The sequence below is a fragment of the Nicotiana sylvestris genome, chromosome 4, assembly GCF_000393655.2.
Source record: "Nicotiana sylvestris chromosome 4, ASM39365v2, whole genome shotgun sequence".
Lineage (NCBI taxonomy): Eukaryota > Viridiplantae > Streptophyta > Magnoliopsida > Solanales > Solanaceae > Nicotiana > Nicotiana sylvestris.
The window spans coordinates 48,839,463-48,850,211 of NC_091060.1; the positions used below are offsets into that span (position 1 = coordinate 48,839,463).

The window sequence follows — 10,749 nt, forward strand, 5'->3', positions numbered from 1 at the left end:
GGCGAATTGAGTAATCAAGATTTAGATTTAATTAAGATTTCCCCCAATTTAGAGACGCTTAATATTTGGGTAAGAAACATGTGTATACATTATAGATATACACACTCATAAAAAGCATAATTTGACTTGGTATTTATTTGACATCATTAGGTAGAAGATACTAGCGTCGGTGCTGAAGAAATTTGGGAATATTTGGACACACCAGCCTGCTTAGACCGACCACTCAACCTTGCTCGTTCTCCATCTTTGATAAGGATGAGCATTAAGCTTAATAGAGCATTAAGGAATATCATCACAGAATTAATGCGTTTCCCTAGTGCATCTCCAAAGGCAGAGTTGTTCTATTTGCCAGATGTGGATTAGAAGTCACTTGATGATTACCTCCATAATCATATTCTTCCTTTATATTTCCTCCATAATTAACATTTTGCGTTTGGTTCTAGTTTTGAAAATATACCAATTTAAATTTCTCATTAAAAATGTCATTATCTGCGGATTTCTCCTTTTATCCTTTTTTTTTTTGACAATTTATTTAAATTTTCTTGATTCTTCTTTTGAGGATGAATGTTTGAGAAGTGAAAACAAAGATATTTTTCAGTTGTTTAGTTGAGAAAAAAATCTCTATAATTGTTTGTGTATATTAGTACTCCCTCCGTTCACTTTTAACTGTTCACTTTTAACTTTTCACGTTCCTTAAGAAATAATGATTGACATGAATATTTTATCACAATAACCCTATTAATTAATACTTAATCTCAATAATTGCAATCAAATAGTATACGTAATTATTACCGCCACTATGAAGTTTCAATATTATTATTATTTTTCTTTTTTGATATTAGCACTTTACAACTCATCAATCTTTTTAGTTTAAAAGCTTTGAATTTTGTTTGGAGCCAAACGATTGAGAAAATTTAGGAGCCAAACAATTCAGAAAATCCTTCACCAATTTTGTTTGAGCCAAACATTATTTTAATTCCCACCAAAACATTACTCTATAAAAAAATTATCTTTTCTTGATATGCGAACAAGTGACAAGTAAAAATGAAAAATATATTTTTAAAATACTAAAGAACTAAAAAACGGAGGGAATACATAATAACCTTTTATGGTAGTTAATCATTTTTGGTTATATGTATTTGCTTAGAGGGCAGAAGGGTTTAAGCTATATTCTTCAGTTGATTCATCTAATGCTACCAATTATACTGTCTGAATTTAATTAGACACTTATCAAAAAGAGTTTGTGCTTCTAACTTTTAACAGAAGAAAATGAATATATTATCAGACGAAAACTTTTAAAAAAAGTATTCAGATGAATATTCCCCAGTTTCTGTAACATTAAATTTGTCGCCTAAAGTATCTTAGCTTATTGGCTGGGAATCCTCTCGTTCAATTAAGGGTATATTTTACTGTTTTATAGAGGGGAATATTTCCTATACATACTATAATAGGAACTTATTTACCAACTTTTTCAAGGTTTTATAGTTTCAAAAAGTATCTAAATTTTACTTACAAATTGTATATGTTTCCCCCTTAAAAGGCTCTCACCCCATTCATAATATCTTTAATTAAGGAATTTAATTATATCCTTTCCTTTTTTCTCTCTTTTCCTCATTCCTTGCATCCTAATTTCTTCAGTAGATCTTCTTTTCTCTCTCTTTGATAGTTGTACGTCTTCAACAAGAAGATGGTAATTTTGCTTCTTTATTGAATGGTTTTGGTTGGAACCATCCAATACTGGGTATAACGCCATAAAGGAAAGTTCTATGTTCCTATTATCCTTACAATATTAAGAAAGTGATCCCTAATCTAACAAATCCAATAACACAGGGTTGCTTTCCAAAATAGCAACAAAAAAACTTTATTGTGCCGTTACAAATCTATACACACGGAAATGTCAGCTATATAACAAATATTCAGTTGCTAACCAAGTTTCTTCAACAATTCAAAAATCCTTAAACTCTAGCAAAACTATTATTAATAGGATAATGGCTCGTACAAATCCAAATGTGAAATTGGACACGATTTACAATAGCTCATGGCCATATACAACTAATATAAAATTATCATACATTTGATATACAATTTCTGCAACAATTATGATATAAATATAATTATGATACAATCGTGATACAATTCTGATCTTCATGTTCTTCAAGTTTCAATCACAACTCTAAACTTAAAGTCAGATACAATATTATATTATAATTGTATTAATATTGTATCAGGTATTGTTTTAGGTATTGATGTAACATATACAACTTTGATACAATTGTGATATAATTATGAAACAAATTTGGTACAATTATGATACAATTATCATACAATCGTAATACAATTCTAAAACTTCTTTTTCTTCTTCCAGTTTCGATATAATTTTACCTAAAACGAACTCTAAAGTTAACCAATCTCTCTCAAATTGGATATACAAATTCTAAAGTATATTCTCAATTGTTTGCAAGAACACTCAATTCAAAACAAATCACAAATTCATAAAACCCAAATATTGATACAACTGTGATACAATTATCATACAATCATGATACAGTTATGAATTTTTTTTTTCGAGTTTCAATATGAAATTTTACCTAAAAACTAATCTAAACTTAACCAATCTCCCTCAAAATTGAGATATAAATTCCAAGGTATATTCACAGTTGTTTGTAAGAAAATACAATCTAAACAAATCACAAATTCATAAAATCCAAATATTGAATTCAAAGCTTTTAATAGTTCTCAATGGAGAATACTTTATTGCTACATTTTTAGAAATAATGTTCATGGAATTGTGTGAAGAGGGAGAGATTTGTATGTAAGATTAAGAAACTTTTTGAAATCTTTTTGAATATGGGATGAAAACGTGATTTAGAGGCTTTGTATGACTGATATGTATGAGAGTAAGGAAGGGGGGGGGGGGGGGCTATTTCAGTTACATCCTAATTTTAAGGGATACTCTCTTTATTAAGGTTTTGTATATAAGTAGAAAATATAGATAGAGAATATAATTTTTAAGGAACTTATAGAAAAGTGATAAATAAATTTCTATTATAGTATTACTAGGTAAATTTCCCTTTATAGAGCCCATCCAAATATTATGGCTTGTGTACCCTTCAAATCTTGGCTGTCTAATTCTTTTCCCTGGTAACCAAATAGGCTGAAATGCATAGAAAGACATTAGCTAAGGCAAGTACTGCTAATCTTATCACACACATATAAAGACTGAACTTTCAAAACAACTAGTAAGTACTATTGAAAAAATAATTGATCATTTAAAGGAACCCCAAAAGTTATACAAAATTTGCGAATTCATTCCTTCTTAGAAAACTCACTGAGAACAACAGGTAGCATTAAGCCTTCCTAATAATCACAGATGACTGACATAAAATCCTAATCCGACTATGGAAAATACAATAGCTCTGCCTTGGGAGATGCTCTGGGGAAACGCGCCAATTATACGACAATATTCCTTTCTTCCTTGGAACCAGATGCTTTTACATGATTAATGCTCATACTTGTTAAAGATGGACAACGAGCAAACAGAAGCTTTACGAAAAACAGTTCAGTTTTTGAACCCTTAAACAAATGTATGTCCACATATTTGAGCTTGTTGAGTGGTAGGTTCAAGCAGTCTGCTGTGTCTAGATATTCCGAAACTGCTTCAACAGTGTCACTAGTAGTATCGACATAATGGTACAAGGATACACAAGGTCTTTTAGATTCTCATATTTAAATATGAAGTGCAAAAACGAATTATATCATGCATATATCCACTAGCTAGAATATGGCCACATGTATTTGCCATTTTTTACCCAAATCTCAAGTTTACTCAATTTGTGGGAGCTCTTAATCAACTCGAGAGTGTAAGAAATCTGACCCATTTGGCTGAAGTTTACACCTAGCCTTAGATGCCACAAGCAGTTGAGTGTAAAAGGAAGCCCTTGTGGAACTTTACCTGCACTCAAAAGCTTTGAAGCAAATACAAAAATAAGAATCACATGAATAGGGACGATCCCTATAAGATATCCAAGTCAAACAACACCTCAGACTTTTACCTCAGGGAAAGATGAAGTGAAAGTAAGCACCTCAAGTATAGGCAAGCTAAGAAGAAACTTTTCCAATTTTGATCTTTCAGCGGATATCGGATTATGTATCACAAGGTATAAAGTTTTCAAATTTATACAGATCATAAAGCAACTTAGGTCAATATCATAGTGACTCTCACGAACAAACAAGGAATTCAATCGCGATGAAACAATTTTCAAGTATTTAGTACCGTTACAGTACATAAAGGTCAGATGAACAAGAAGGGGCGCATTGATAACACAAAACTCTGCAGTTGGGACAAAGGTTATTTTTTCTGGACGAAATGATACAAGATTCAGAAAGCCAAGAAAAGATGTTGGTGGTTTGAAGACACAGTTTAAGAGTTCCAAATGTGTAAGTGTTGGACAATTATTTCTAATATATAGAAGAGCCTTGGAAGCAGCTGCCCGTTGTCTTGCTAGCTTGCCGACCAAGGCCTCTTTTTGTCATTTCAATGTTTAGCTTTTATAATTTGTTGACCATTTAAAGTGGCTCTGATATTTGATTGGTTCAAATAAGTTGATTACCGTACTAACTTTATTAATTTTTGTTGTACAGACTTTTTAGCCCTTTAAGGGAACCGTGTATGCTTTCAAGTGAGTCCATCTCCCCTTGCAATTCCGGCTGAAAAATCCATTTCCATGCCTGGCAATATATAAACTTGCTCATTTCTATTTATGCTTGTGAGGAGACAAATGTTTGGTTTTTAACTCATTCAACCCATTATTTATTAGAGGGAAATTTAAAGTGTTTGAAGCTATTATTAGCCTTCATTCGTGTTCTGCTTATATTTCTCTGCATAAAATGATGTATCAGACAAATAAAAAGCACATTTTAAAACTGTATATATTCATGACTACTTCTAAATTCTAAAGCTCATAGCTGCCACTATCAAACTGTTTTGAAATCTCAAGAACTAATTTTGTATATCATAAGCTAATAACAGATATTAAGGTAATTTAATTTTATAAATTTTCTCTAAATTAATTTGGTAGATCATACTAAAATTATTTTATGTGGTGATTGATTTTTTACTTGAAATTGTAATGCACAAAAAATTGTACTAGATGTTAATTTATTTTAACAGAGACTTTTTTTAAAATAAATTAAATTATTTACAGGAAAAGATTTATCAAATCATCTTGCAGTACCTTTTGCTATGGTTAACTTTGGTAATTTTAGTTTTAAAAGCTCTTGATATGGTGACTGTATCAAATACTACTAACAATACGTGCACATTGTTTTATGAAATAGTTTGGTAAATTCAAGTTGAAGAAAAATATTTTGCAAAAGACTTTTCTTTTGGGGTTATATTTTAGTTTAATTGTCTATTATAAAGTTAGATTTCATTTTAAGGTCTTTTTATCTATTCAAAATTTTCTCAAAAGATTTCCAAATAAATCTGTAAGTGAGCTCTGAGAATACATAAGGTTTTTAAAGTTTTGTTTACTTTGCAATTACTAACCTGTATTAACTAAGACTGTACTTTCTAAATAATCCAAATGAAAATGAGATGAATGGAGCACACAAAAAGATATTAAAGGTTCATAATTTGTAACTTTGCTCAGGTGCTCAGGTAAGCAAGATAAAGCTAACGAGGTAAAAATAACTTTTTAAAATACATAGAAATGAGAGTGAATCTTCCGAATATCTAAGTTTGAAACTTTGATAACATAGCAATAAACTAAAATAAAAAAATTTAAAATATCATAATTAAATTAGTATCTAAAAGAAAGAGAGCTAGAACCAAGAATGAGCACACAAAATTCACATTATTAATTCAAGCAATTTACTTCTTTTGAAAAAAAATCTCGAATTGGTTGCCTTTGAGAAACATGTTTATTTCCTCAATTTCATGTATCTTATCTTTCTTTATCTTATCTTAATGTTCTAAAAAGTTGACAATAGAAATACATATATGTTCCTATGATTATTTTTATTCCTCTAGGAGTAAAAAAATAAAACAATTAATTAGGTTAATTGAATTTATACTGGGTGGTTGTTGTTGAATTTAAAATACAACAGTAAATTATAACAAGTGGAAAACAAACTTCGTAAAAGTTTAGATCGTTGGGCCCGTGCGTGAGCACGGACAAAGTAATATAGTATATATATAAGAAGGTAGTTTATAAGTACCGTTATTTGACATGTTAAGGGTTAGCTTCTTGACACCGTTTCTGGTGACATAGAGCATCCATCTATCAATATCGGGACACAAAGACAACTGTACTCCTGAGACATCCAGATCAAATATCACCACATCTCCAAGATGCTGTAAGAGAATCTTATCTATAGTTTCTTTGAAGACATATTGAGATCTTGCTGCTAATTTGTTGCAGAAGAGCTTATTCAGCACAAAACTTGGAAGTATGGAACAAATATATCTCCAGTTTTTTGATGGAATACTAGTTCTTGCTGCATCTTGAATAGGCAGGGAGTCAAGAATATGATCTATAACATTTCTTGGCAGATAACTGATTCGATCTTCTTTGTCCCCTGCAACCGCAACTCCTTTACTATCTGTTAGAAGAAGTTGAAGTAGTCTTCAGCTTAAAAATTATAAGCCAAAAGAAAAGAGGAAAAAAAAATAGGGAGAGTTGTATACCTTGAGTCATGCTAATTCTGTAACGTTAATTAGCCTCTTAAAATACAGAGTAAGAAGGACATTTATATATAGTGAAGCAGATAGAACCAAGAGGTCTCTTCGTATTTATAATATTCAAAGTGTCTCTTCATTTATCCATCAGGAGTCACTGTCACACCTCCTTTTTGCGCGCCCGGCCCCGAAGGGTTAAATGCGCGAGGGAGTTTTTCCAATTTAAGTGACAATATTCGAAATGAGATTATTTATTTAATTCAGAGTCGCCACTTGGGAAAGGTTTGGCTTTAGGTGTCCCAAGTCACCGGTTTATCTTGAATCCCAAATCGAGGAAATTTTCGACTTTTCCAAATGAAGTCTGCGAACCAGAAATTCTAAGTAAGGAATTCTGTTGACCCGAGGGAAGGTGTTAGGCACCCTCGAATCCTGTGGTTCTAGCACGGTCGCTTAAATTGTTATAATGACTAAATATCTGATTTAAATACATGTTATGACTTTCGTGCTTTCATTAAGTTTAAACCGCTTTTATTATTATCATTTATTTTTATAGAATTGCAACGTCGTGAAAAATGTATCTCGAACTACGTCGCAATCAATGCACCCGTAATTGTTAAACACACTTCGACTCCGTTGAGATTTGGATTCGGGTCACATCAATGCGCACCCAAATTTAAGAATATAATTTAATCGAGCCGCGCCTAAAGAGTTTAACGCATTCTTATTTTTTGGAGAAAGCCATGAAATTTGCTAAACGGCCTGTCCCGAATTCTAAATATTTATTATGGTTAGTTATTGAGGGGCCCGCGATTTGCATTCTTACTTGGCGAGGCTCGTCTCATTATTTTAGAAAAGGATATCCTGAAGCGACTACATTTCTATTACGTTTCTCTCTCTAAAAAAAAAATAAAAAAAAATAAAAGAGAAAAATACCAAACTTACTTGTTTAAGCAACTAACATACTAAATCTCTACTATATATGACTAATCCTGAATTTTTGCTTGATTGCCTAATTGGTTGTTTATGAGGTGAAAATTATTTCATGCCTCGTCTTTAAAGAGTGAATAAGTTCTGTTAATTTGATAGGAGGGATTGCAAGCAACAGATAACTCATACTAAATTTACATTAAACAAACCTTAAGCTCTAACTTATTTAGGCTTGATAAATGAAATCGGCTACTTATTAAGAAAAACTACTGTTAATTGGATTCGAGAATGCCTATTAGTTTTCCTCGAAAGTCATCGCATTATTCCGAAACGATGAATCTATATTGAATCCCATATCGAAACTATGTAGAAACAAGTAGTCTAACAAAAGGGTTGGCGTACATTATTACCCTGTTAACGTAACACTGCATGAGAATTAGTTTGGGGTACACTTATCTTGAAGTCAAATGGAACCGAATGTAGCAGATTCGATGGTTCAGAGATCTAGGCAAAAATACATACATATGCTTGCTATGATTCTATGTTATGATGTCATAACTGAAATAAAACTAACGGTTGTATGCATTAAAACACATCTGATCTATCAAGCCAATGCTATATAATTGCTCATCTCAACTTAGAATGTATGTTAATTTATACAGAGTATTTGCAGTTTGCAGTTAAACAAATACAGGCCAAACTAACATTCAACCTATTTTTGAACACAAGTATTATAACATAACCAGACATTCGTTTCTTTATTTCTGCTTCAACTTCAAACTTTCAACAACATATGGTTTCAGAAGTTATGTACCTGGAAATGTTTGACAATTGAAGAAAAAGGGAAGTCAACAGAGTAACAATGGCAACAAGTGCAGCAGCAGTAACAGCAGGTAACCAAAATCCCAGTGCAAGATGCAGTTGGAGCCGATGGAAAAATGGCAGAAAGACAGCAGCAAACAATGCAGTAGAAACAAAACTCCAAGACAGACCAAATCCAGGAGAAACAAACAATGTGAATCAACCAATGAACTCAGCTGATACTTGAAAGAAAACAGAGTTGATTGAACAGGTTGAACAAACTGAGAATCACACAAACAAAGAAGAAACAGTTGCAGATTTTCTGTATCCTTTCCTCTCTCGTAGGTGTCTGTATATATCTAACAATCAAATCTCCAAAAAAGTCTGAGTTTTGTCTAAAGATCTACCTGCCTTTTCCTTTTTCAAAATTTTTGTTTTCAAAATCAATTCAGTTCCCAAAATTCAATCTCAGTCCCCCTTTCCTAATATCAGATGTATTCCTTTCCTTTCTCTGTCTCCTATATGTTCTGTGTGTATTAATATGTATGTATTTCAGCTCTCTCCTCAGATCTCTCTTGATCTCCTCTATCTTTTTTCTTAACAATTCCCTCTGTCTCTATCTATCTCCCCTTATCTCTCAATGTGCCTCCCCTTTATAAGCCTTAACATCACCCCTTTTACAACCTGATCGACTAACCAGATACCCCTCCCATGTGCTTTCTTCTTTTCAGTTCTACTTAGCTATTTAAGTATTAGAAACCCATCACATTCCCTGGCAGACTTACCCTTTTGAAAGAGGTTTAATACTTCTTAACTAAAGCAGGGTAATGGGCAGCAGAATATATCTGACAGCATGTGCTGTCGAATATTTTATTCAAAAGCCCTTATGCAGTGCACAGGCTGTGCACAAATGCACATGTTGTGCAGAAAGTGCACATGCCCTCCAATTCAGAAGTTAAACAAACATTCCTTTTACATTTCTAATTCAAATTAACAACTATAAGTAAACAAACTCAGTTCCTAATCGATTCAAACAATTGTGTCCAGAAGCAAATCGATTTGTTATTGTTCAGGCAATTGAAACTAATTGACGACACATGTCGATTCGACTATATTAATCATAACATGCACAATCGTAGCCAAAAATCAGACATTTAACAGTATCGACACATGATTTGAATTATACTGACTAAACAAAGTGGTACTCGAGGAATCAGTTGATCAGTCAAAATTTGAAGCTCAATTATTCGCACAGCACATACATACATACGCATTATCAGAATAGGAGAGGGATTCAAACAAACACAGAGGTTCAGGTAAAGTGGACAAACAACAGTTGATAAAAATTCAAAGACACAAATTAAAACAAAACATGAACAGACCTTTAATCAATCACATGGACTAACAGAAATAAGAAAAGAAAAAGCAAAACTCACCTTAAATCTCGAAAAATCAAAAGCCTTAACTTGGACTCGGACAGACCTTTCTTAAGGCTGAACGGACTTTAATCGAAGTGTTTCTCAGATGAGAAATACTTCGATTAAGGTCCATTAGACCTTAATCTCTTCGGCTTGAACAGACACGGAACATGCACGGAGAAAACTAGGGTTCAAAAATTAGATCTGGGATTCGTGTTTCCCTGGTTAGATTCGGACCAAACCAAGCATGGTTTGGTCACGAGGGGGTCTGGGGACTGTCTGGTGTGAAGTTGAGGTCGATTGGTGTAAATCGGGTTCCGACTCGAATCTTCAAATGAAGATTCGAGAAGGTAGGAAGGGATTCGAACTAAACGGTCAACAGATCAATGTTCAGGGCGGTGAGGGGTTCTATGGTGTTCAGGCGGAGGTCACCGGCGTTCATGCCGCCGGGTTTCTGGTGAAGGGAGATGGGGGCGGCTCTAAGGTTCCGGGGTTCTTTTGTGAGGATGATGAAAGGCAGGGGTATTTGGATTGGGGGGTGGGGTATGAGGGGAAGCTTATATATGGAGTGGGTGAATGGATCTCAGCCGTTGGATGAGGAACGATGAAGGGCCAGGATCCTTCAGCTCGAGGGAAACTGTGTCGTTTCAGGTGTTGGGGTCAAAGTTGGTCCGGGTAACGGGTCGGGCAAATGGGGTTATGGGTGAGAGATCCGGACCGTTGGATCAGCTTGGTTTGAATGGTTGGGATGGATTGGCATTGAAACGACGTAGTTTTGGTGTTAAACTACGTCGTTTTGTGGCCTGGGGAGTGGGCTGTGCGGACTGGTGGATTGGGCCATTCATTTGGGCTTCAGATTTTATAATGTTTTTGGCCCAAACAAATTTTCCCCTCTTTTTTTCTTTATTTCTAATTTCCTAAATA

The 10,749-nt window shown here is 33.6% G+C and overlaps 1 protein-coding gene across 1 annotated transcript; it reads right to left on the bottom strand.

Annotated features, from left to right (window-relative positions):
* Positions 1 to 3,072: 3,072 nt before the first annotated feature.
* LOC104216539 (F-box/FBD/LRR-repeat protein At1g13570-like) lies at positions 3,073 to 6,698 on the bottom strand. Its single transcript, XM_070172842.1, has 4 exons — positions 6,689 to 6,698; positions 6,220 to 6,603; positions 3,810 to 3,952; positions 3,073 to 3,138 (listed from the first exon to the last, which is right to left on the bottom strand). The coding sequence occupies exons 1-4, from the start codon at positions 6,696 to 6,698 to the stop codon at positions 3,073 to 3,075; spliced, it is 603 nt and encodes a 200-aa protein (XP_070028943.1).
* Between the last annotated feature and the right edge of the window lie 4,051 nt (positions 6,699 to 10,749).

What these genes read in the sequence shown, in the direction of transcription:
- LOC104216539 (XM_070172842.1), bottom strand. An exon ending in CCTTAACATGTCAAATAACG is followed by an intron (nt 3,953 to 6,219) that starts GTACTTATAAAC and finishes TTTTGAGTGCAG; the next exon opens with GTAAAGTTCCACAAGGGCTT. An exon ending in TGAGTAAACTTGAGATTTGG is followed by an intron (nt 3,139 to 3,809) that starts GTAAAAAATGGC and finishes TTTGGTTACCAG; the next exon opens with GGAAAAGAATTAGACAGCCA.